This window comes from Ictidomys tridecemlineatus, chromosome 7 (genome assembly GCF_052094955.1).
Source record: "Ictidomys tridecemlineatus isolate mIctTri1 chromosome 7, mIctTri1.hap1, whole genome shotgun sequence".
Classification (NCBI taxonomy): domain Eukaryota; kingdom Metazoa; phylum Chordata; class Mammalia; order Rodentia; family Sciuridae; genus Ictidomys; species Ictidomys tridecemlineatus.
The window spans coordinates 102,188,187-102,215,967 of NC_135483.1; the positions used below are offsets into that span (position 1 = coordinate 102,188,187).

Below are 27,781 nucleotides of genomic sequence, written 5' to 3' on the forward strand. Positions count from 1 at the left end.
ATAATTTATTTGTGTATGGCTCATTTTATGAAAGAGGGAAAGAACAAAAGAGGGCAGAGGACCCTTAGACAGCCTTTATAAAATGCCCTCCCATGTTCGTCAGCTCAGAGTATTCAGTCTGGCAAGGTTCTATACTTTGAGGGTAAGGAGTTCTGAGCTCCAGTGTGCATAATCATGTTTTGTACTTGGTCAGGAGACAACATCAACATCTCACTAAATTTCAGAAACTATGTTTGTTATCACCCAACTCTTTTCAGAAATCAAATGCCATCGTTCATGCCTCAATTCCCAAAGTACATAGGTGCTTTTTGCCCCGATATGGCTTTAAATCCCTTGCTTTTTTACTTCCAGGGGCATTTTCCCATCTGGGTTCTCCTAACCTCAAACCTTGCTTTTGTGTTTCCTCTTTGAAAACTGCTGCTGTTTTAAAGCTGTTTATCTCAGGGAAGTTTGGAAGGAAAGCGGTGTGATAGAATTGATTCTCCCTAATTTGTGAATAATTTATAGCACTTCAACTGTACTTTTTAAAGAGTCTTCTTAATAAGCAATTATAGGAGAATGTCTAGGGGTATTTTGGGGGGCTCCAATAACAGAATGAAGTGGAGAAAAATAATAGCCAGATAGAAAAAGAATATTTTTAGTTTGGAATTGATTCTAGAGTTAGCTCCCCTGTGTCAGTTGAGTTTCTTCTGGCTGTTTGCCTTACTATTCTGAAATCTCTAGTGGAAACAGTTCTGAACCCAGCTGCATGATGGAATCCTTGGGATCTTTGAGCCTTCCAAGGCCTGGGACCACCCTCAGAAACCTGGCTTAATTAACCTGCACTGGGACTCAAATACCATCAGTTTTCAGAAACTCCCCAAGTGATTCTTACATCAGGAACTATTGTTATATTAAAGCTCCTCTAAAGAGCTGGGATTTCACTCAGGTTCCTCCTGCAGAGAACAAGGAATTATTTAAGGTCCAATCAAAAAGAAAAGCAGACCCCCCACTCCTACAAATGTGGACTGAGTTTGTGGGTCAGTGGTACTGTGCTTGCCTAGCATGCAGGAGGCGTGGGGTTCCATCTCAGAACAGCAATAACAAGAGGAAAAGAAAAAAAAGGAAGACAATAACCAACAAAATAAGCCTCAATAAGTGATAACTCTAAAGGCAAACAGACTGATGTGATAAGGGGGAGGAGGTAGAGACCACAACAAATGCTCTTGTTGTGCTGACTAGATGATAGACCTCAAAAGAGCAGGACACTTCCTGCAGCCTCTATTCTTCTTCCTCACTGTGTTCTATACCTATCAGGACACTTGTCCTTTAGGAATACTTTAGACTCTGTGTATTGAACTAATTGAACACTCTCAGCCCAAACCATCTATAGCTTACCTTCAAATGACATCTCCTGGGTTATGCAGATATATTCAAATGATATGCAAAATAAGGGGAAAAGAAAAGACCTGCAGTTGGCTGAGCCCCCCAAAGGCTCCTGAAAGAAGTCAAATGTTCTTCACAAGGAAACACCTGACAGAGTCTCTACCTCATTAGCAGAGTCCCTGTAGCCAGGACCCAAATCTTGGCCTTATCTGAGGACTGCTGCCTTTGGGAAAACGTAGGGCCACACGACTGAGAGCTTTCTGAGTTCTCCCCTTCACCCCAAGCAGATGTTCAGGGCTGCAGCAGAGACTGACTGCAGGGGAACTGGCTAAAGCTGCAGGAGGGCCCATACATCTGGGCTGCTCTGAGCAGATGGGGCACAGCTGCTTGGTGCATACACAGCTGGGCCCCTCGCCTGGAGTGGGGCCAGTCTCCCTGGGCAGCTCATCTAGCCATCTAGAGCTTCAGGGCAGAAGCTCTGCACGTGCCAGTCTGAAAGCCTGGCAGACCTCTCATCTGATTGTGTGTTCATGCCTTCTTCCCAGCTGGCTGCTCAGGGGCAGTCCCAGTACAATCTACCCAGGCTTCTATTTTACCTCCAAAAATAGCTCTTAATACGTTTGTGGATCTCCATTTTCAATGCCATTACCTTGGCTGAGAACCCATCATTTTGTCCCCAGGGACTTCTGCAAGCAATAGCTCTATCAAGTCTGCCTCCAGCCTTGACCCCTCCCAGCTCCTATCATCTGCTTTGCAGTCAGAAGATTCTTGAATATGCACATCCAAACTGGTCCATTCATTTCTTTCAAATGAAGAAACTGCCCGTGTGCTACTGTGATGGACAACTCTTTGTGACCAGATCAGTTAAGACGACTCTATTTCTGTTAGAAAGCACCTTGACCCAACAGGGCAAAATTTTAATAGATGAAAAATGTTTTAGAAGAAATCATTGAAACTCTGGTGACTAGTTCCTAGTACAGTTTTCTCAATCAGGCAGGTACGCAGCATAATGTGCATCCAAGACAAGCAAACAAGAGAGAAATGAACTATACCTTCAAAAAGCTCTGAGAATTTTCCTGATGATCACATATAATCCCTTTCACAGTGATACAGAATTAGTACCTTAATATTTACAGATAAACAATCCAAAATTAGTGAAGATAGGTAATTAATACAGTGTCACATAATTAGTTGCAGGAAAAAAATTAGAAATGAACTAGTTTGTACTATTAGTCTAAAAGTACACTCTCTGCCTGGTACATCATTGGAATCAAGCTTTCTTTGTGCACTTTAAAAACAGTTTACTAGGCCGGGGATGTAGCTAAGTAGCACAGGCATCTACAAAACCCAGGGTTCTATCTCAACATTGAAGGAAAGAAAATTTACTGTTTACTAAAAATGGGATGTAAGTTGTTTGTAGAAAACTGTGAGAAAAATAAAATTGCCTGTAACCATACCATACAAAGATAAAACTGCTGATATTAGTTTGAGGGTTTTTTTCCCCCTTAGCTTTTTCCTCTATAATTATATATCCATAGATCATTTAATATATGACACACCATTAGTTGAAATGTGTATACAATGTTGTGTTTTACCCTTTTTTTAAAAATCAGATATATCAGAAGTGATTTAATTGCTTAAAAAAATAAAAGAAGAAAAGACAGCAGAATTAAGTGGTGAGAAGGAGAAAGATGACTCCCACGTAGCAGTTGGAGGTTTGGTTTGAAGCAAGTAAGGCTGGGCTGCACAGAGCATGCACATTGACCACAGCAGGCTGGGAAATGAGCCCCACTCTTTCCAAACCTCCCCAAATCAATCATCCCTACACTTGCCCTTCCTGTTTCTCCTGCAGGCAGCAACTTGAATGATGGCTTGTGGCATTCGGTTAGCATCAACGCCAGAAGGAACCGCATCACTCTCACTGTGGATAATGAAGCAGCATCCCCTGCTCAGGACACCACCCGGGTACAGATTTATTCTGGAAATAGCTACTACTTTGGAGGTAAATTCTCCAGCCTTTGAATTCAAAAATAAATGGGCAGGGGGAGGGAAAATATAGTGGGCAATTATTTCTCACTTTGTCAATTAGGCAATTCTTCTGAAGTATTTGTATGCACACACTCACACACCACACATACACACAGAGAGAGAGACACACACAAACACACCTAAAATAGAGTGAAGCAAAATCTTTCATAGCTGTGCAAATATAAATTATCTAGGACAGTGCTGAGGAAGAAAAGAACTTGAGCTATAAGTGCTGGTATTACATAACACATCCAAAGGAGATTTTTTTGTAGCCATGCCAAGTTCTGTGATCGCATTGGAAAAGAGAAACTCAGCTGAAAACTTGGAGAAAGTGAACCAAGAGTCAGCAGTACCTGCAAGAGGGAAAATTCAGGTGCAGAGGCAAAGCCAGCTGCCCAGTCATCTAAGTTAGTTCAATGTTATTTTGCAGTCTTAGCCACTGTCTTCCCTTCTCCACTTCCTCTGAGTTCCTCCTTGCCCATGGAGAGGGACAGCTGGGAGTGGGGGCCGGGAAGTAGGAGGCTCTGCAATGTGAACCACTTCACATTCTATTCTCTCTGATGTCTGGTGAATCCTGGAAATCTTTCTGATGACAGATACACAAGAACAAATTGGTGAGGGTAAATAACATATGATCAGGCATCTACTACATTTGTATATATACACATATACTCTTATTTAGCCTTTAAATGTTATTTCCTTTATTTTAGGAAATAGTACCTGACTTCTTAGCCAGTTATTGGTATTCTAGAAACCATCCCTGAAAGGAATTTAAGCTTCATGGCTGTCTGACCTTGAGCAAGGCACCAATAATCCCTGGACTTTCTTATCTGAAATGTGGGAAAATAAGCTCAACTTCCAGAATTGCTAGGAGAGTTAAGTGAGAGCAAGGTTTAAATATGTAGAATGGGAGCTGGGAGTGTAGCTCAGTGCTAGAGTGCTTACCTAACATGTACAAGGCCCGGGATTCATTCCCCAGCACCACATATACACAAAATTGGGCAAAATGGCACCTGTTATATGATAGAGCATGGAAAATTTGGCTTCAGTTCTTATAGATATGAGCATGGGGCTGGGATCAAGATTATAGTCCCTAACTCTATTTCCATTACAAAATTGAATTATTATATAAAAGCATTCAGTGCATCCCCCACCCCTTTCTTTCTCCCATCTGTACACATTCTCTCAAAGTGCTGGGGATTGAACACATGTTAAGTGCACACTCTACCATTGAGCTACAACCACAGCATCTTTAGTCTCTTATATTCACACCCTAGCATGTACAAATCACTTCTCTCCTCTTGAGGAAGTGTAGTTAAAGCTTTGAAATACACAAGGGACTATGCAAGGTGCAGCTTACATATTTTGGGGAAGGAGGAAAGTAGGAGGGAAGCAGTGCAGAACAACATCTCTGAGGTTTGATTTTTAGCATAAGAAAGACCCTCTGGTCCTTCAACCCAACTCTTCTCCATGTGTGCAGTTCTGTCTTACCTCATTTGATTCATGCAGCAACTTTGTGAGGTAGCTAATAGCATTCCCCATTTAATAGATAATAAGATTGACATTTGCTGACATGAAGTATCTATATATGTAAGGTGGCAGACCTAGTAAGGTAGTAGAGCAAGGACTCAAATACAAAACTGTGTTCTCCTCAGCCTGCTAATGAAAGCAGAGAGATAAAAGCAAATACAGAAAAGGGTATTGGGGTCCCTGAAGATGTACATCACAGACTGCGTAATTTTGCCCCACATGCACTATTTCAGCAACAGAGAAAGAAAAGTGCTCTTAAACTTATTCTAGAAAAAACTGACTTTAAATAATTATCATTAAATAAGTGTCTGACCTGTCACAAAGGCAAAATGACTCCTCTCATTTAAAGAAGTTCTCTTAGAGGTGGACTCTTCAGGGGCACTGGGCTTAGGAGATAAAGATTTATCTGTGATTTGAATAGTGTTTAAACAAACGCCCCATGCATAGACTGTAAACTTGAGGTGAAAAATGAGTTTCAGTAATAATAGTCAACTTACATAAATTCTCCCTACAGCTTCAATTAGAACTTGTAGCATCTCTCTTCATTTTATAGTGTGTCTGTGAGCTGTTAACCAGCTGCTGGCTTCAACCCGGCAGTGGCTGTCTATTAGAGATGGCTGAAATAATTCCCAATTATTTATGGGTTATTGCTATGTTTTCAAGCTTGCATTCCCATATGCTTTGAACCTATTAAAACCATTGAGATGGAGTTTGTAAAGAGCACAAGCACTCCTATACCTGCTTCGCTCTATACCTGTCTTAATGAGAAGTAGATATGCCCTTATTGGAAGCTATGCTAAATCATTGCAATGCATTTTTCTCTTTAAAAAAAGATACAGCATTAACCTTTCACAAATGCTATTATATTATATTATAGATCTATAACTCTGTGCATTTAAACCCTAGTTCCTTTAATGTCTGGATTTCCTTTGCACATGATTTCAAAATTCCAGTTACATTCCTGTGTGTACCTTTCTCAGAAACTAAGCCTGTTAATGCTAACAATTAACCAAGCAATGACTCTGCTGCCATGCTTACCCAAAACATGATTTCCTTTGAAAGTGTAATTCAGAACTGAATTGTGCATTTAGACATGTGTTTCAAGACAGAGCCAAGATTCCTGAGTAGTTACAATATGTTTCTTCCTTGAGATGAGTGAAGGATGCCATGCCAAAGAATGACAAATAGCTTGCGAATAAGAAAAAAAATAAAATAAGAACAAGATAAATGTTATAGTGTCGGTATTCCCTTTAACACCCTCTTTCCCCCTATAAAGTGATTGAGTATTCCCATTTTGTATCATTTCTGTCCCCTCCCTGAGAATGCTAGGATTTACAACAAAAGTACATGCACTGCGATGAATGAAAAAGTACCAAAATAATTAGACCTCAAGGTCTTCCATCAATAGGTCGCCAAAACAATGACTGATCATTTCAGTATTCTTCATCTTTTTTCTCTGTCCCACAGGGTGCCCCGACAATCTCACCGATTCCCAATGTTTAAATCCCATTAAGGCTTTCCAAGGCTGCATGAGGCTCATCTTTATTGATAACCAGCCCAAGGACCTCATTTCAGTTCAGCAAGGTTCCCTGGGGAATTTTAGTGATTTACACATTGATCTGTGTAGCATCAAAGACAGGTAATTATTGTCTCTTCTCCTCTGTTCTCCCACCCCCTTCCCATTCTCACTGTTCTAAATATGAGTTTCTTTAAGCAAAATTCTAATCCACCAACATTAGCCACATTAGACATAATTGAGTCGCCTAATGGAAAATATTTCTGAAAGGATTTCAGGCCCAGAGAAAAATGGTTTAAATTAGTTGAGTCTCTCTTCATGTTGACTTGCAGTAAATGGGATATGCAAATTAAATCAAAATACAAATTTGTGAAAGGATTAAAATTTTATGCATAAACAACATTTGATTACTTTGAAGTTAAGAGTAAAGCAAAAAGGAGGGAGGAATTGCTTCTCTCCTGAACCATTTCATTCTTTGCTGCACTGAGTATCTTTTCTATCACAAGCATCTAAGCATCAGGCCTCCTGGGAATCTGACAGCAAAAGCTTTGGGCAGTGTCAGACTGTGCACAGCAGTAGTCTTGGGGTGGTTGATCTTCACTGTCATGATCCCCTGTGCGGTTTTGTTGACCCAGACCCTGGCTAGCAAAAATCAGCACTCTTATTCTGCAACCCATGGATCTAGCAAAAGCTTAGTTTTCTCCATCATTTCTCCTGGGATGTGGCTCTTCTCAGGTTGGGAATTTCTAGATTTAAAGATAAACTGCAGAAAACCGTAGAGAATGAATTCTGGATTTTTAGCAACATTTGCCATGTTCCCCCTGCAGCACCCACCTCCTTTATTCTTTTAATTCCGCTCACCCCAGTCCAAATAGCATTGATCCAATATGCTGAATAAGATCTGCTAAGTGCATGGGCTGTGTGTTGGTGATAGAGATCCTCTGCTCAAATTTCATCAGGGAATTAATTAGTTATTACAATAAAGTGAGATAAATGACCAAGCAATGCACCCTTATTTGTGGGACACATGGCAGTGGCAATTTAGTCTTGCTCTAAGAATGAGATCAATGATGCTAAGTGGAATCTTAAAGGAGGAGGCAAAGTCGGGAATGGCCAAGGCAGGAGTGGATGGGGATTGGAAGAATAGTGTCATGAAAAGGCATGGAAACAGGAGATAACATGGCTTACAAGTATTAACTCAGAATACTTCTTTTGCTTTTAAAATCTCTATTATTGGAACAAAAGCATTTTATAATGGATGGTATGTAATAGTTTAATTGACAGCACTTATTTTTCTCAGTGGTATATAATTGGTGGTATATCTTATTATTCATGGTGTCTTTAGATTCAATTAATATAGCTCATATAGAGAGGAGCAGTCTGGTGAAACACATGGCTTGAACTAGAGAGGTGGACCTGTTCTTCAATTGTGAAGAATTTTGTGTGCTAGTGAAATGTGCCTTCATGTTCTAGACAAGAATCAGGAAGAAGGGCTGGGATTATGGCTCAGTGGTAGAGCGCTCCCTTAGCACCGGGGGACCCAGGTTCGATCCTCAGCACCACATAAAAATAAAATGCATTGTGTTGTGTCCATCTACACCAAAAAATAAATATTTAAAAAAAAGAATCAGGAAGAAGAGGTCAAATTTACACAGTTGAAGGAATATTCCAGAACAAGTTAGAGAGTAAGCACAGATATAGGAAGGTGACTGTCCATCTTTATCTGGGGGAGCAATGAGGAGAGGTATCAGGTCTTCTACCAAGTGACATAGAAATCAACTATGCAGAAAATAGTCTTTGCTAATGTTGGGAATGACCCATCAAATTTGGTGGAGCTTCATGTGCATGTTTTCCTGTTAATACCACAACTCAGGGAATCATTGTTAAAACACACAGACTTCCTGGTTTGTATGCTTTATTTTTGTTTTTCTATTTGACCAGGTGAAAAAGTGGGTAATAAAATGTGTGCTTTGTTAAAATGCACTAGTTAAAGAACTCGGAAGAAAGGGTATTACAGGGAACAATTTCTCCCCTTTGGTCTTTAATAATGGTGAGATATAAGCATCCTACTTCATCAGGCAGCAAAGCCTTTTGCAAAGTGTGGATCAATACGGGGAACAGTTATCAATAGGAATCTCTTTGATACCTTAATTTCTAATCAAGGAAGCTCTCATTATTTTTGATTACATGAAAGTCATTGCTGTCTACACTGCATCATTACTTTTGTGTAATTGTAGTCTTGGGTAATTATATTACATACAATTGTGTTTTGTTTAATTGTATAATAAGGGATTGTGTTTAGTTTAGTGGGTAAATGGTATGTTTTTCTTGATTTGCCAGACACTTTCTCTAAGAGAAGGGAAACCCATGGCAAAATGTTTGCTTTATGCATTATTGATTGAACCTATATTTAACACTTGTTGGAGAGAGACAGGGGTAGTTTCTGCGTTTGGTGTTTCATTTATAATGTACAATTAAATATGAACACGATTTCAGGGTAATTGCAAAGTCATTGCCTTCAAGGAATGGACAACTTGGTGGAGAGGGAGGAGATAATAGTGTGGCTGTTACTTTCCTTATCTGTGTTCCTGTCTGGAAGTTCATGGAGGATGGCCTAACAGTCTCTTCTCCCAAACTGCTTCCTGTCTCTTTCCTCAGAGGCTACAGACACCCAGGCCTCCTCCCTTACCTTCCAAAGCTCTCCTTCTCCTTCAAAGTGAAAAAGGATCATCCCTACCAGCCTCTCCCACTGGTCCCAATTATTACACATTAAAGGTCTTGGTGCTGGTCTTTATGGGAAAATCAGATATGAAAACCCATGTTAGCATTCATAGAAAAGGCATGATGGTTCCAATATCTTAAGAGATTCTCCAGGGAGGCTCCTTTGAGATAGTGGCTGGAAACTCTGGTAGGTACTGACTGGTTTGAGCAGTTTACAGTCTGCTTTTGAGATATTATCTTAACTAAAAAATGGAAGGTCCTTTCTCAGGAATTAAATTTTTTTTATTAATCTGCATGCCAGTAATGGGCAAATTACCAAATACTTTGCCTCTGGGAAGAAAGGTGGTGGAATAACTGGCCAGGCTTACAGCTCTAGCAGCATGGAAAGCATGGGTTTAGGCAGTTCCTGTGCCTAATTGTGCAAAGACAGAATAGGAAGAGACAGCTGGGATTCCAGTAGACCTTTCCAAAGAGACCCCATACCCTTTAATAGTCCCTATTAATTTGGGAGATACAAAGTACAGCTCCTCCATTCTCATGGTCTCTATATCCAAGCTCTGGTTCTTTGAGCTACATTTGTTCCCTCCCTTGAAGGCAAGACATTGTATTCTAATCTCTCATTGAGAAAAGGTACTTTCCATAATTGCCTCATTTGAAGAACAGCTATTTATCACACTCTCTATAGTTCAATCTCACAGAAAGGCATTAAGTGAAACAAACATGTATATTTGTGAATAAGATACTGAAAGAGTTATATAGAACCCTGGAAGTATAGAACCACAAATATCCCTGCAGTCAATAGCTTTCTGTCACTGTGACAAGATATCCAGAAAAATCAACGTGAAAGAGGAAACAAATTATTTTGATTAACAGTTTCAGAGGTTTCAGTTCCTGGTCACTTGGCTGTGTTATTTCTGGGCCTCTGGTGCGGCAGAACATCATGATGGAAGGGCATAGTAGAGAAAAGTTTTTCTCCTCATGGTGGCCAGCAAGCAGAAAAAAAAAAAAAGGGGGGGATATAGACAAGGCAAAGCCTACAATGGCTTGCCCCCAAGGACTTATTTCCTGCAACTACACCCCACCTCCTACAGTTTCTACCACCTCCCAATTGCCCATTAAATCATAAAACTATCAATGTGTTAATCCATTGAGAATATCATGATACAATCACCTTCCAAAGGTCCCACCTCTGATTGGTGCATTGGGGAGCAAGACTTTAACATATGAGCCTTTGGGGGAACTTTCCTGATCTAAACCACAGTAAGCTCAATTTTCAAAAATGGGGTAACTATGAGCCAGAGATGTTTTTCAGCTTTTCTAAATTCACATACGGCTAAAGTTGCAGTTAAGAGTTGAACACTGCCAATGTTCCTTTCTCTGTACAATCTACTAACCAGGCACTGACCTAGAAATGTCAGTCATTGTGTAACTGTGACTCTAAATATGTAACACCACCTTTTGCTCAACCGGATAGATTTTTCACAAGTATGCAGTATGTCTTATTCTTTGTCATCTTTATGTGCCCAATGGATGGTTCTAGTCAAAAGAGGGACAGTCAATTATTGTGCACTGTCCGGTAGGGTCTGAGCGGGGCAAGATGGGCCAGGTCCAGAGGTGGCCTGGAATCTAGTATCCTATGGAAAAGCCATTCAATGCCAGAAATAATCTGCAACATTCTGGAGTTCAAGTTATAGGACAGTAGAGACAGATATCAAATGCCAGCCAAGAATTCAAAGAGAAGTTGGAATCCAAGTACAAAGTCCAACAAGGAGTGTGTGTGTGTGTGGGGGGGGGGCGGAGACAAGGGTGCTAATGAATGAGTTAGGTATGTCAATCCCAGAAAGAAGCTTGGACCCCAGGGCAGGAGGCTACAGTTTTGAGAGGTGTTAGAATGCACTTAAATCCCAACCCACTGCTTTCCACCTTGAATGATATTATGTTATCAATCTTTGTTCCATGTTTCTCCTCTTGAAAGACCCAGGTCATAAAACCTCCATTTATGTTGAGAGGTAAAAGAGAGTGTGATATCAACAGTTGCATATCTAGTATGAAGTAATACTCAGAAAATGTTCACCATGTTCATTCCCAAACTCAAAGTCTTTCCTCGAGAGAAGAGAGGTTCTGATCTCTTTCAATAAATCCTCAAACCCCACCAAGGCCAAATGATTCCCAATAGTTTCTGGGAGTGATTCCCACAGAAACATCTCCTTGCATGTGCCCCAAATTGCTCAGTTTTACCACACCCTTTTTGGGTTTCAGTTTTCTCTAGTTCAGAGGACCTGCCTAGTTCCTAGGACCTCTAGTTCAGGCCACCAGCCACTGCCCATTAGTAAATCACACATTCATTTAAGCCAAGACTGATGTAGTCTTGCCAATTTTCTTAAGGCAAACATCTCAGAACCAGTGCTAGGATGAGGTTAGAGATCCAATTTTAAGGTGGTCCTTCCTTACAGATTCAGGCTTGTGCCAACTGTACATTCCCAGTTTAAGGACTTCCTTAAATCTTTTAAGCAATTTTGTGTTTGCATCAAAATCATCAAAAGTGCTTGTCTAAACACAAGTTTCTGAATGAGGGAGGGGGCATGAAGGTGAAGCCTAAAAATTTGAGTTTCTAATAAATTTGCTAGTTTCAGCTGCTATTGGTAAGAAGGGCCAAGTGACTACTTTTTGATAATAGCTACCTTAAAGAATCTAATCCTAGAAACCATGGAATTGCTGAGACTCTTCAAGGATGATATAGATCTGGGGGAAAAAGGATGGTCCCTGTACCTCTTGGAACCACATGTAGCTTCTCTCCTGTCCAGAATCTCATGGGGTCTCCAAAAAATTCCAGGAGACCTGCCTTAATGTCATTTTCTCCAAAGGGGCATTTAAGTAAGTCACAGAGGCAGTGCTCAGGGAGATGAGTTTTCTTTTCCTCCAAGATTTACCTTGTCTCACCTCCTCCCTGCTTTTCAAGACAAAGTCTTGCTTATTACAAATCAAAATATTCAAATACTCAGATGCATAAATGATGGGGGATTTGGGTTGGATGGGAATGTGGTTTTAGAATAGCTGAGGGAGTCAACAGTTGTACTCATGAGTACAATTGATTGACTTTTTTGGTCCCCACTGAATGGCATAGCTTGATCTTTTCTTCTAAAAAAATCACACACCTTATAGATGGTAGTAGTACCATTGTCAACAAAGTAACCCTCTCCTCACATTACTGATACCTTATTAAAGATTGACAGACACTGGTTTCAAGACCTAGTACTCCTGGAAAAGGGCTGGGATAGGTTCTATTTCCTGTGAACCTTCCTCATACAGTGATGCTATTGGGGAAAGTCCTTGGAGATCATCCAGCCTTAGTTTTGTACAGCCAGAAATGGAAGTCCCACAAATAAAGTCAGGTACAGAACCAGGAACTTCCCCCTGGTCTTTGCTATTGCATCTCAAGCAGACTTTTCGCTACAATTCTTTTGAAAGTAAAACAATTTTTTTTTCAAAAATGGATCACATGTAAAACAATGCATTGGATTTCCTATAGCTAGCCATTTTTATTATGAAATGTAGCTTCTCCCTTCACAACCACTTCATTTTCTCTCCACACGTTTTCTCTAAAGAAAAGCATTTGCCAAACTTTCTGGTCAAGATTCTTACCTTCTGGTCTCAGGGTTTGGAGTGCTGTAAACACGGGAGGAGGAAAGCATTATGTTGGATAACCTCCCATAAACAGACTCCTGCTAAAACCCACCCTGTGTGGGGGAGTTTGTCAAAAACAGTGGGTAATATAAAAAGATTACATTGCGGGGTAATACATATGTTTTAGTTCTCTCTCAAATTGAAAGCTTTTACATCGGGTGCCAGAAAAGCCATCGTAAGGGCAATGCCCACACAATCTGTGCTCCAAACTCTAAAGTGAGAAAAGTTGCAATATGGTATTCTCCCTTTATTCATGGGATGAGGCCAAAATCAAAAGATCACTTCTGCTTTTTTTTTTAAGTTATCATTTTTGCTCAATTTCATGGAGGAAAAGGAAAGATTATATTTTATGCACTAGTTACTGAGCAAATATTCTCTAAATATCACTTCATTCAATTAATTCCACAGTCCTGCCAAGCCCACCCAAGTGGTCCTCTAAAAGAGTGGCTCACAGGCCACATAGCATCTGTGGTAACTTGCTAGAAATACAAATTCTCAAATTTCAAATCACACCTCCTGGACCAGAAACATGGTTGCAGGTGAAATCTAGTATTAACAAGTCTTCCAGGTGATTCTCATGCACACTCAAATTTAAGAACCACTGTTCCCCCCCCCCCGCCACTATCACCATTTTACAGATTAAATCACCAGTGGTCAGGGAGTTTCAGTAACTGCCCAAGGTCACATATCTAGTGATTGGGGGTACCGACATTCAAATCCAGTTTTCCTGATTCCTCAATCCATATAAATATGGAGGGCCTATTCTCAAACTTCCAGAGAAATAGGAAAAACCGACATGTTTTTTCCAGGGAAGGTGAAGGGAGGTGTCATTGAAGACTTAAGACTTTAGAAGGAGATCCAAGAATAGGCTCAGTTTGGGGAGGTCAAGCAGAGACTTCAAGATGCTCCACAATGGCCAACTAAGGCTGAGACTAAGAGCTGGTGAGGTGTTGGATATTTCTTTACATGGTTTAGAGGGGATGCACTGGAAGCAGTGGGTAACAGAACTTGAGTCAGGATCAGAGAGAACTAACCAGCACACAAAACAGTCTGAATCTGAATAAGAGGCCATATTATTAGCTAAGTTTTAAATGATGCTTACTATAGGCCAGGATATCATGAGAGTGAGTGAGTGTGTGTGTGTGTGTGTGTGTGTGTGTGTGTGTGTGTGTGTGTGTGTGTTACCTTAATGATCTGGAATAGGTAATATCATTAATTCTGTATTACCAACAATGAAATTGAGATACAGAGACACTAAGTAACTTGCCCAAGGGTTACATAGCCAGTTTGTGGCAGAGCTTGACTACACAAAAAGGAGACCCATGGTAGAGATTTTGCCTGTCCTTGTATAGTACTACTTTGAATGCAAAGATGGTCAGACATTTTACCTTCTTTGGCATCATTGGAAAAAAGAAAATGTTGTGTTTTCATCTTGTGACAAAATCACAAAATGGGCTGTATTGAAGCAAGAAGACAAGGGACGTGGAACATGGAGAATAGAGAACCTCTGGAAACAAGTTATCATCCATGCAGCTCACTGTCATAGGCTTGTGATGAACACTCCAAGGGACACTGTGAGGGAGCTAATGCCTCCATCAGGATTTTTAGCTATGCTAGCTCTTCAGGCTGGTTAGGAGTAGAGAAACTTCAGAACTAGCCTGGCATGACCATTCTGTGGCCATAGATTTTTGAGCAGGTTTGGTATGGGCTATTCATTTGGAATTCCCTATTAAAGTGCAGATTCATTTGTCTGCTCCTTAAGTCAAAGTTCTTCCCAACCGCATCTAACACCTCTTTGAATGTCAGTAGAGAAGAGAGGCTTGGGAAAAATCAAGCTGAATTTGTTTGGAATAAGTGCACTTTAATGAATGAATCTGTATTCTGTTACCAACCCCATCTCTCTCATCACTTGTTTTCACAAGGAAATTGGATGATTATGTTGGTGAAATGGTACTTCTCTAACTGTGCGTGAGGAAGGGCACCAGGGTACATTTGATTCATGGCAAAAACAGAGGGTCAACCACACTGAAGGTGGCATTTTATTTGGGCCCATCAGACAGTGTTGAGAATCTTCCCCCATCAAGTGATAATTTGAAATCTTAATGCTAGAAACAAAGCCAGACTGGTGTGCTGGGTGAATTCTCATGGACACTTCCAAAGATGATGGATTCTGTCCAAGAGCTATTGCTTTGAGACTAAGGGGTGATGCACACTTTCAGGGAGCCGTGAGAAAGTGTCTATCAAAATCTGTAGGTGTCTGGATCATCTGTCCTGAGAAATACTGGCTAAGCAATTTAGATTTTAAACAACATAGAAGCCAAGGAAACTTTGATGTTAGATAGAAGCATGAGGAAAATGTTAGTTTAGATTCTCAAGTTATTTTTGTGAGGCAGAAAACATTTCTAAATTAATAATTAGAAGAGATTCTTCCTTATTGATCTCTTCACAGAATCAATATCTCAATGAGCCTTCATCCAAAATCCTGATACAGGCCTTCCATCTGTTTTTCCACATTCTCTAAAGGAGCTCCCATCTACACAACAAACACTATGTTCTTTTTCTTCTCTACATTGATGTGCACTCCTTGAGCCCTTGAGACAAAGTATCTGAAGACTTTTAACACTGTTATTCTCTGGTCCAAAATAAAATATAGGTAGCCATAATAAGCAGCATTTGTAGACACATTTGGAAGAGAAAATTTCAATGTTGTGAGACAATGAAAAACCAGGTTTAACCTCCAATAACAGTTTCTCACTTATTGCTGCTACAGAAATTAATCTAAAATTAGCATTGCACTATTTTTATTATGATTAGGAACTCTCACAGAAAGTTCATAGAGCTCAAATCTGGCCTTGTGGATTTTATGGTGACACAGACATGATTTTATGGTTACTAAGCTGTGTCCACCTGCAATTGTGTCATAGGCATCGTCGGCACCATTTACACCAATGTGTTATTAACTTGCACGGAGCCTGAAGGTGACCTTGGCCCCCTGGTTAGCAGATGAGGAAGCTTACATTAACTAAATTTAATAACTTGCTTTAAAATAAAATCAAACTCCAGATTTTGTGATGGTTTAAAGCCTTTGCATTTTAGCTCAACATTGGAATCTCATCTCCTTCAGTTATTACTGAAGGTGATGCATACACTTTATAGCCATAAGTTGTTAAAACAAAAGTCAGATGATATTATTCCCTCATCCCTCTTGGAGTGTTGACAAGGATTGACTGAGAGTGGAAAGATGAAAGTTCTTAAAGTTAAAAGCAAGAGAGACAGAAATGGATGGGGCACTGTGCATATCAGCAGGCTGGGTTTTAGAAAATCTGCACGCAGGCAGGAAAGGATGACATTTCTTTGAATAATTTACCTACATACATAACCTATTTTATTTTTTGGACAAGTGATTAATGTTTTCACTTGATTCAAGTTACAGATTTGAAATCTTCCCTCGAGGTTTAGCTTCATCTTTAAAAGATCTCTTGGACATGATTTAGTAGGCCTACTGCAGGGCTCTCTTCTCCCAGCACTGGGATATAGCACAGGCCAAGCGGTGGGTATCTCAACACCTGAGAAATGCAGAGGTAAACAAACAAACCTAAGCAGACACTTACTGAAGAGAATGCTGATTAAGTTGGAATTTTTGTGTTTCCAATATTGCATTTTTTAAATTCGTGATGTCCAGCACAACCAGAACACCATTAACTGTATTATGATAGAATGTTACAATCAGCTTGCTACCTGTTTTTATCCATGCTGAAAATTACACTTTTAACTGCAATAATTAGGTAGGAGGCTATCCCAGGTTTGGCTATCAAAACAATCCTTGGAGTTGTTCTTAAACAACTCTGGCTTTAGAGATTTGCCCAGATAATTTTTATGAAAATTGCAGGCCCTCACAATCTGAAATGGGTATTATATGTATCAATATTAGCCTTTGTGTGTACACACATGTGTGTACATATTCATGTATAATATAACTGGACCCAATGTATCCTGATACACACTTCTGGTTCCCAGAGATTATACACATTTTGCTAATCTTACTCTGAGACCCCATAATTCATTCATCGAATATTTTTTGAGTGCCTATTTTTGTTCCTGGAATATTGCTTTTCCTTGAGCATCCAGGAGTGACCAAAGTATAGAGTGTTTAAGAGCACATGCCATTATTTCTGTACTGCCGTGGCCTTCCTTGTGTCCTAGGATCACAGGTCTGCTTTGGTCATAATGGGTCATTCATTCATTTATCTCTCTCGTTTGGCACATCCTAGCTATACCAAGGGCTTGGGAAGAGGGGATGATGTGGTTGCATGCTGAACACAGCACACATCCTGACTTTTAACAAACTCCATGGAAAGACAGGTTTGCCTAAATAATCATGGAGATGAACATATTCTCCCAAAGCATGATGTAAATAAACAGGCTAGTAGGAGAGAATCTTAGAGGAAGGACGGTTTTTATTGGGGATGGGACAGTATTTCAAGAAAGGGGATTGTGAGTGTCATTGTCCTCAAACTCTTCATAATTAACTGTTCAGAGGCCACTGCAAATTGTTGTCAGTAAATTTCTCAGAGGTATGCACTTCCCAATGCTTTCTACAAACCTCTGGCTGATAATTCCCATGGTCATTGTTCTCTGTATGTGTCCTCTGCTGAAATCACTGCCGTGGGGAGAATGGGGTGGAGAAGTGAAAGATTCTTCTTTCATTAGTGGAAAGAAACCTTCTAACTATACAGTTTAGCTGAAAACAATTTTTTTGTGTTTCCCCAAAGCCATGTTTGCTGGGAATTTCTGTCTGACATTAGTATCACTCCTTTCTTCTTCTCCCTCACTTCCCCATTCTTTCCCTGGCTGCCATGATTAAAGAATTTATCTTCTAGTAATTCATTCTTAATATTATATAGGCTACACCAACACTTATCAAAACATGAAGAAAGTCTGTCTACAAAGTAAACATCTGTGTAAGTTGGGAATGGTATCACAGCTGGCAATTTGGGAAATCCCAAGAATCTGAAAGTGACAAGAGAATACACATTTTAAAGGTCATTCCAATTACCATGCTGACTCATGTTAAGTTTCAGGTCTGAAGATTTACACACTGAGGGATGAGAGCATGTAGCTTGCAGGGACTTAAGCATATAGTGAAGAGAGTACTACAAATTACTATTGTTTTCAGTGGTATAAAATGATTCTTGTGCATCTGAAGCATTTGATTAGTACAGGAAACCAAGTATGGAAAAAGAGCAGGGCATAGCTCTAAAGCTTGATTCTAACCTACATTTGGCACAATGGTATAGGGACTTATCAGAAAAAGTCCCAAGGATGAATTCCCATCTTCATTTAAACTTCTATATGCAACTGCTTTATTCTCCACAGCACCGTGAACTCAAAACACAACACTTCTTGATAGAATTTTCCCAAATGTAGAACCATCTTTTAGAGAAATATAATAATTGAAAATTTATAGTCTTCCATCTCCCCAGACACATTTATTGTTATAGCCTAGCTATTGTGAATATCAGATTCTCCATGTGCATTTCACATGACCTCCATCACACATTAGAGCCAGAGACATTACAGGCAAAGTTCCAAATTCTCCAGCTTGTGTTTTGCCATTTTTTATGGTCTTCCCTCTCCCTTCTTCACCTTTATCTTCTACTCTATGAATCCATCATTGCATCTATATGTACTTACTAAGTATGCAGTTTGTCACCACCTTCAAGAAGCTCAAGAGCAAGACAGCCACAACAGAACAACAACAACAACAACAACAACAACAACAAACCAGACATTTTTTACATGTTCATGGTACAGAGAAGCATAAGGCTATATCCCAGATACATATATTTAGGCAAGCAGAAATAGAAATAGGAGTGGCTAGAGCATTCTAGAAATGGACCACTGTCATCCCCCAAGCAACCATTCCTGTTCCTGTCTCCAGGGAATGCTGCCATTTTGTTTTTTCTGGAGTCCCCTTCCCAGTTCTTTTTACCCACATTCAGCCCATCTATCAAAATCTACTTCTTATCCTACCTACTCCGTGAATTCTCCCTATTTACATTGATTTGTGCCTATTTGAATGAAACTGATACTTTCCTTCTAGAATTCAGTATTTGAATGTCTCTTATACTATTTTTAGATTTAATTTAGCTCCCAAACATAATCATTACGTGTGTTTTGTTTTCCATGAGAAACTTCTTGACATAGGTGATGCATTCATTTGATAGCAGGTGCTTTGTGATAATTTGTTGAATAATTTGAACATTTTAAATTATAACAATACTTGCTCTTAGTAGCTGGGGATGGACTGCCTACAAAGCTTATGAAACTCAACAATGCCTTTTGGTGTTGAATATAGTACTGCCCCAAGATTTAGAATGAACTTGGAAATCTTTAATAACTTTGTACACTCAAAACTCTAGAGACTGCTGTCCAAGATTTAGAAATTACAGCCCTTCACCCCTTTCTCATCTTGAAAACTTTCCAATGTGGTTTGTGCCAACTATCGCTCTATTTGAATAGCAAGAGTGCCTAATAAAAGCAACACTGGTGCCAGCTGTCATCGTTCACATGGTGTTAAGTGCTCCTTCTGTAAGCACTAGCTAGCAAGAGTATTTTTGTTTAGCAAGGCCATCATAAAATTAGACAAGCAAACCATAGCAATGGATTTGAGCAATGTAGTCTATAAATAATACAGTGGAAGGAAGCATACAAGTACATTATCCTTATTACAATCTTGTGCTTTAAGGAAACAAAAAAATGGGGCAGCTCTGTAATAGAAGGCAAGTGTGAAGAGGAGGCAGCTCTAGAGAAATGCACAAAATGTCTTTGGTGATTGTAAAGGATGTCAGCAGTCTCCTGGTAATAAGATCTGCTGAGAGTAACCTCTGGATTCTGTGCACCTCTAAACAGCTCCTGCAGGCTGAGGTGGGCAAACCTGTATTTACCTGGTAGGAATGAGACCAAAACCAAAATGTCATTGAAGGGTGACAAGGTATCAATGTGGCCTATTTATCTGAAAGTGAAGTTATTGAAGAGAAAAAGGATTCCCATGAGCCCAGGAAGCAACACTGGAATCAAGTACAGACTTTACTGTGCCACCCTTCCTTCCTTCCTTCCTTCCTTCCTTCCTTCCTTCCTTCCTTCCTTCCTTCCTTCCTTCCTTCCTTCCTTCCTTCCTTCCTTTTTCTTTCTTTCTTTCTTTCTTTCTTTCTTTCTTTCTTTCTTTCTTTCTTTCTTTCTTTCTTTCTTTCTTTCTTTCCAAAAGGGCCTGACAGAGCCTTAAACAGCATTGTTATTCATTTGGCTTTGTCAAACTCTCCAGCATCTTCCAACATAGAGAGCTGCTTCTAGCTTTTGCCAAATGTCATCTAAAGGCTCTTTATTTAGAAAGAGGAGGAGGAGGAGAAGGAGGAGGAGGAAGAGGAAGAGGAAGAGGAGGAGGAGGAGGAGAAGGAGGAGGAGGAGGAGGAGGAAGAGGAGGAGGAGGAGGAAGAGGAGGAGGAGGAGGAGGAGGAGGAGATATGAGTAGTATTTTTTCTTCTCCTTAGAAATTTTTTCTTCCTTGTTTCAACACTATACTCCAACTAATGTCACTTAAGTTGACATTAGTTGAAATAAAAAAATGGAGTTGAGGGTATAGCTCAGTGGTAGAGCACTTGCCTGACACACACCAGGCCCTGGGTTCCATCGTTAGCACTGCAAATGAAACTAACTAAATAAATGAATTAAACAGTGGGCCAAGTGCCATGATAGGGATTATTTCTCAAATAGTTGTTTAATTGGTGGAGAGCTATATTAAAATATACAGACATAAACTATTCTCAGTTTACAAAGGAAGGGATTGAGGTTCACAGGTATTAAATGACTTTCCCAAATTTATTTAGACAGCAATTGTTTGCATTAGAAGTTAACAGACCAGGGCTGAAGTTGTAGTTCAGTGGTAGAGTGCTTGCCTAGCATGCATAAAGGCACTGTTAATCCTTAGAACCATATAAAACTGAATAAATAAAATGAAGGTATTGTATCTACAACTAATAAAAAAGTTAACAGACCAACAAACAACTAGGGAAATTAATCAATCAGTCATTCAATCAATCAAATAAATAAACGATTCAAGGAACTCTAAATAGGTCTTACTGGATCATCTTGAAGATACAGGAGAGCATCAATGCAAGACTAGACTGCATCTGAATTAAGGCCAGTATTTCCAAAGGAAGATAGTATCCGAGTACAGTGGGATGGTGTGAAGCTGAATTATAAATAAGGAAAACCAAATGCATAAAGATCATTGTAGCTGAAGAACTAAATGAAGATGTCTATAATATCAGACACTTAAAATAAAAAAGTTCATTCTCTGGTGTAACATCAAATGGGAAAGGGTAGAAGTGTCATCAATTGTACACTCATATTTGCCCACACTACTCTGCATGCATTAGCACTTCCTCCCCACCTGAGGAATGGATGGAAATTATAGGAATATAATATACATTTTTGCTGTAATGCATCAAACACCATAGCTCTAGATCAGCATAATGCATTTTTTATGAAATTTTCTGTTTTATGCAATAAAATACCTAGTCACTAGAGGTGATCAAGACTCTGAAATATGACCATTATGAAAAAAGAGCTGAATATTTAATTTTATTTCTTTTTTAACAGATTAAGATTTAGATTGACATAAAAACTCAGAAATCCTGGGACTATCCTTGTTCTGATTTCAAGTCTAACTCAGAGCCCTTTTATATTCTGCAACTGCATGAAGTTCAATTATAGAAAGAAAATACTACCACAGTCTGGTGAAAATATCAGGCCCTTTGAAAATCATTGTTTTCAAAGTAAATTTGTGAATTGTAATTCTAGTGTCATATACCAGTCTTTTATGAGATTTCTTTCACATACCATAATCCTGGTGACTGAGGGTCCTTGTGATCTGTCAAGAGTCAGTTTCAGAGTGTGTTAGGATTAGTCTACTTGCACCAGATGCTTTCCAAAGTAAAGACCACCTCATGGGGGCTCTGTAGACAGCTAGTTGAATTCATTTGAGTCTTTATACTAGCAGAAATGTACTCACAGAAAGAAATATGCCAGACTATAAATGACGACCTAGAACATTCTTTAATATAATTATACTTTGGATATGAGGTGCCCCCAGAAACTCCTTAGTACAGGGATGTTTGGAGGTAAAAAGCCTGGATTGTGGGAATTGAAAGGATAGTTCCAGGATTTCTGCCTCACCTTGGGCCCAGAGCATGGGTCTCAGCCATCTATGGACTAATCCTCTGGAATTGTGAGTCAGAATAAACTTTCTTCCTTTACCTTTATTTTCTTGGGTATTTTAGTCACAGTGTCAAAAAGCTGACTAACATAAATGTTAACCATGAGTTAATGTAATTTTAAAATTCAGTCTCAATCCTGAATTGGCTAGTAGCTTTATATTTTGGAAAGCATAAAAATCATTTAGGAATCTCTTAAATGCAGATTTTTGGACCCCACAACTCCAGAAATTTTGATTGATTCCATCTGGAATGGAGACTTAGAATCTCAAATTGTATGAAACACTCCAGGATATCTGTATATCAGTCTTTTAGAAATATTGAGTCAGCATATTAAACAGACATTTCTTTATTGAGCTCATCATAATATAGTCCCAGCCAAATTTTTTCTACACAGTGGGGAACTAAACTTCTAGTTCTGTCTAACGTTAATGGTGTGCTACTGAAAATGGAGATTTTTTTTTGTTCAAATAAGTTTGAGTAATGCCAGAGTACAAAAAGTTAAATGGGTTTCCTTTTTTTTCAGCTTTTATTTCTCCCCCCTCCTACTCACCCTCTCTCCCTCCCTTCCCCCATTCCAGGTCTCTGCAGTGCTAGGATGAAACCCAGAATGCTCTGCATATTGGGCAAGCACCCTAACCCTGAGCTAGACTCACTACCTGCCTCCTCCATCCCACAAAATTTTTCAGAATTTTTCAGCATTTTCTGAGGCCCAGCTGTGAGTGTGTGTGTGTGTATGTGTGTGAGTTTGCACACATGCACTGAAATGCTTATAAAATGTGTAAGAGAGGATTGAAATTTCTCAAATATATGAGATCACAAACTTTTGTTTGGGGCTGAGTAAGTAACTCAGCAGATGCATGAGACTCTGGGTTCAATCCTCTATTCCACAAGCACACGAACAAAACTATAATAAGCTTTTGGAATCTCTGCCTTAGAGTTCATAAATCATAGTAAACACCAGGAAACTTTTGGACTGTTTGTTGTTAGCAGCAGGACACCAGCTCCGGGAGGTAGTCAGTAGTGTAGATAGAATGACTTCTAGAGGTAGCATTAAAGAGAACTGGAGGGCTATTGATAGGCATTCATCTTAGCTTTTCCTTAGCTGTTTATAAAAAAGCAAATGGTTATGTGTTAAGGTCATTTCTATGCCAGTTTTTCCTGTTTTCTAGTATGTGCTTCTGATTTATTTATACTCTGGTTTGTAGCTTGCCAGTTTAACTTCTGGGATGTTAAATGAATCACTTGACTTGTGAACCTCACTTTCTTGTAGATAGTGGTCCTTGTCTTAGAAGGTTGTTTCATTGATCTGTTGATATAATTATCACGATGGCCTTGCACTAAGTTCACCACACCAAGCCTAGTGTTTAATACATGATAGAAACATTTATTTTACATATTCAAGTTTTGGAGGCAAATGAAACAAAAAAAGAGAAGAAGTAGGGTCTATCCTCCCTCCATCCCCACATCCTTTACAGATTGCAAAGACTACAGGTTTTATACCAACTTCCATGCTGGCAATAGTGGTGTCAAGCAATATGGAAATCCAGGGGTGGCTTGGGCTCAGAGAAGAAAAAGAACATTAAGAGGAAAGACCCCAGTGTCATTGTCCATAGAATTAGGAATAAAGATGACTTACAACATTTTTCTTAGCCCCTTCAGGGAAAAATAAAAGCAAAATGAGATGTGACCTTCACCATCTCAGAACTAATTTTCACATGGTATTCAGTTTCAACGGAACAAAAATACAATTGAACAGTTACACACTGAACTTTGTGGTGTTGGTTATTAATGCTGAGAAATTATTTTGGAGATGGGTCTAATAAGCCTAATATTCTTGGGAATTTTTCAGCAAAGAGAAGAGGCAATATTGGTGAAGGTAGATTCTTCTGTTAAACTGGGAAGTGTGGGAAGTTCTTTAGAAACATGCCATAATTTTGTCTGTCCAGTACCTCTGAGGTTGCTCCTTCATTACATCCAAATGGCTCTGTAGGAGTTTTACAGTCTTATATAACCTCTCACCTTGGCTCAGAGTGGACTGATTCATTCATCCAGGGCAAAAATAGCTTCTTTGAGGTATTCTCAAACTTAAAGCTAGAGAGAAAGGTTATTTTCTAATAGTGGGCGCCTCAGGCTGCAGAACATAGCAATTGGCAGTCGTATTTGCTACAAGGGAGGAAGCTGTAATGTAAGAGTGAGCCATCACCCTCAAAAAAAAGCAAAGGACAGGAAGGCTGGAGTCCCCTGGCTGGCTCAAGTCTCCAGGCTCAGCATTTTCTGAGGCCCAGCTGTATCCTGTTCTCTTACCATTGAGAGTTGTTCAGTCCTTGTTTGAATTCTATAAATCCATGTCTCATTCTTTAAAAATGATTTCAACTGGATTTTGAACATTTCTAACTAAGGTTCTCATTAATATGAGACGTATTACACCACATCTTTCACACTCTTAAATTTAATGCTGAAGAATCCAAACAAGTTGAAGGAAAGAGGCATAATTTCGAGAAGAAAGGATTTAGTGTTCTCTCTTTTGTTTGTGTTTTCTATAATCACCATGTGCAAGGGCCATAGATTTTAGCTCAAATTGGATTCAAAACCTATTCTGAGAACAGACAAAAAGTCAGGAGCCAATTAAGTTGTTGACAGGCTGTGGCCGGAACAATCACCAACAACCTGTGGCCATTAGCAGATTTATCACTGGGTAGTGCTGTGCCAATGCGTGGCTCAGATCTCTGCCCTTACTTCTCAAAGCCACAGGTGCAGATCTGCAATGAAGCAAAGCAGTTTTGTTGCTCACTTCACCCCAGGAAGTCAGGATTCCTGCTCAGGTGGATAGAAAATGGATGAGAATTCAAAGAGCAAGGATGAAGTGTGACCTTTCCTGGCAGCTATATGGTTAACAACAGAAAATAGAAATACTGAGTGGCTAAGCATGATGGTGCACACCTGTAATCCCAGGTACTTTGGAGGCTGAGACAGGATCACAAGTTTGAGGCCAGCCTGGGCAATTTAGCAAGCCCCTATGTCAAAAGAAAAAGGGCAGAGGATATAGGTCAGGGGTAGGGTGTCCAGAGATTCAATCTCCAGTATGAAGTGTGTGGGAGATTGGGGGGGGAAGAAAAGCTTAGTAATATGCAACCCAACCTTCCCTTCCCCATGAATCAGAAAAAAATACCTAACAGTTGAAAAAGAAAAGAAAAATCATTGTCTGTGTCCTTGTCATAAGACATCTGCAAGTATAGATGACAATAATAATGAGGTCAGGCTTGTTCATATGCTATATGGCCCTATTTAGGCCTTCTCATTGATTCACATAGTGTTTTTTGTCTTGATTTCACAATCAAGAAAACTGAAGTTCAGAAAGGCAGAATAATTTCAAAAATTACATTGATGGAAAGTGGTGATTTGAGGATTTGAATGTGGGTCTCTGATGCCTGGATTATTTGAATGTGCCCCCATCACCTCTGTGAAGGAGTTCAAGCAATTCCTCAATAGGGACCCAAGAGGTCAGAGGACAGACGGTCCCAGACCCATCCTCACTCCATCATACCACAGTGGCCATGTTCCGTCAGACATGGCAGCCTCTGGCTCAGTACCTAACTCTCTCAATTCAAATATGAGCTCAATTGTCATCAACCTTTGAAATGAAACTTAAAGAATTATAAAAAGAGATTGTCATCCTGAAACTATAGGACCCGCTGGTGTTTGTTTACTTCTTCTGTGAATTCTAGAGCCACGCACTGACCTCAGTAGCAAGGGCCAACCTGGACAATACTAGTTTCCACTGGAGAATAAGGCCTCCGTGAGTTTGGATAATAAAACCTGGAAGTATATTGATGGGGCCCAAGTGTAACCTAAGCCCTCTTGGCTTCTATTATATGAGTGTTTTTAATTATTTTATGTGCTAAAATTATTTTATGTGGTTGTTTTGTTTTTGGTACTGGAAATTGAACCCAGAAGCACTTAACAGCTAAGTCATATCCCCAGTGCTTTTTATTTATTTATTTATTTTTTATTTCAATACAGGGTCTTGTTAAGTTGCTGAGGGCCTCACTAAGTAGCTGAGGCTAGCTTTGAACTTATGATCCTCTTGCCTCCACCTCCTGAGATGCTATTATAACAGGCATGCACCATTGTGCCAGATGGTAAAATTATTTTTTTTCTGCCAAATTTTAAGTCTATCTATACCATATAAGATCAACAATTGAAGATTAAATCTAATGCTTCTAGTTTGGTCTCTGAAAATAATTATCAGAGACTTCGTCTCTGAAAACAACTATGCTTGACCCAGGGAGTAAGGAGTGTTACAGATTACAGTCATATATGGACTTCAGTATCCATTTTATTTAGCTATACTGTTTTTGGTTTCTAACTATTGAGAAAAATCTTGATTCACATAGATGAGAAATAGCCCAGTGGTAAAAGTTCTGGATACTTTACCTTGCAAGAGAAGATGTTTTGCAGTAAGACTGATCCAAAAGCCTTCAAAGTAGGTCTAATTTCTTTTCATTGTTTTATATCTGAGAACTGTGTGTTTTTCTTAGAAATGTAGAACTGAAATTAATATATTATCAATGTTAATATTTCTTATATTATGGTATTATTTCATATGATGTTTACCCATTTACCTTTTCTTGGGTAAATTTCTTATTAATATTCAGGGGAAAGAGCATGTGGAAGGCAGATGTTCTTGAACTTGACTAGATTTAAGTGGATGAGGCTTTGGAATAATGGTGCCCTCCCCTCACCCATTCTCCCTACATGGACTTGAGCAGACTAAATAAGATATGGCTGGTGCTGTAAAACATCTTGATAACATGCCTACTCAAAGTTCACATGTGCAAAGGGAAGGTGGAAGGAAATTTCCATTATGACCTCTAGAGTTAACCTGGAGTACAATATGTTAGTGCATTGTGTTAAAATCTGATACATAATACGTTTGGAAGCTATACCATTTTAATTCAGAATTTACAAGATAATTAGAAATATTTATTAAAAGCCACCAAAAACAAGAAAAAGGAAAAAATAATACCTCAGAATTTGCAACTGCTCTGAACCATCTCTACAGAGTGTTTCTCACTTGCAGTCTAGCTCTTATTTAGTGTGCTCTGGAAACCTCTAGTTTGGAATCATCTGGAAGCTTCTGATTAATGCAGAATCTCAACATAGATCCACTCAGACTTATGTAACAGGATCTTCATTGTATCAAAGTTTGAGAAACACTGAGCCAAACAATAGAATTAGTACCATTTAAGGTGGATTCCGAGTGATGTTCTAAAATTTGAGAATAAAACCATTCAAGTAATTGGTGGAACATGACTGTCCATTTCCTGATTAACCCCAGTATTTCAAAAGAAATGCCCACTCTATTATATGAAACAAAATCATCCTTTTGTAAGAATCACAAAACCCTTTACCTAACTGAGGTGAGAGAATAACCAGACTAGATGTTCTCTTGTGAAATCCAGAGTCCCCCTATAAGTTCTGTGGTATATTTCCATTCTGATAGAACACTTTCTTAGAAGTGAGAAAAAAAATGGATTGATTAGAGAAATTCAATTCATTTTAGTCAAAATGCCTCCCACCAGGCTAATAGGCAGTTATCTTCCTTTTTGAATTTTTGGTACATATTGTTCAATTATTTGAAGGTAAGTGGGATTTCAGT

At 39.3% G+C, this 27,781-nt stretch overlaps 1 protein-coding gene across 2 annotated transcripts in view; it reads left to right on the top strand.

Moving 5' to 3' along the window:
* Positions 1-27,781, top strand: part of Cntnap5 (contactin associated protein family member 5) — a 790,097-nt gene that overhangs the window by 426,189 nt on the left and 336,127 nt on the right. For both annotated transcript variants that reach the window (XM_021721849.3, XM_078017259.1), the window contains exons 9-10: positions 3,218-3,367; positions 6,391-6,562. In XM_021721849.3, coding sequence (XP_021577524.2) covers positions 3,218-3,367; positions 6,391-6,562 — 322 coding nt within the window. The remainder of the gene's footprint in view (positions 1-3,217; positions 3,368-6,390; positions 6,563-27,781) is intronic.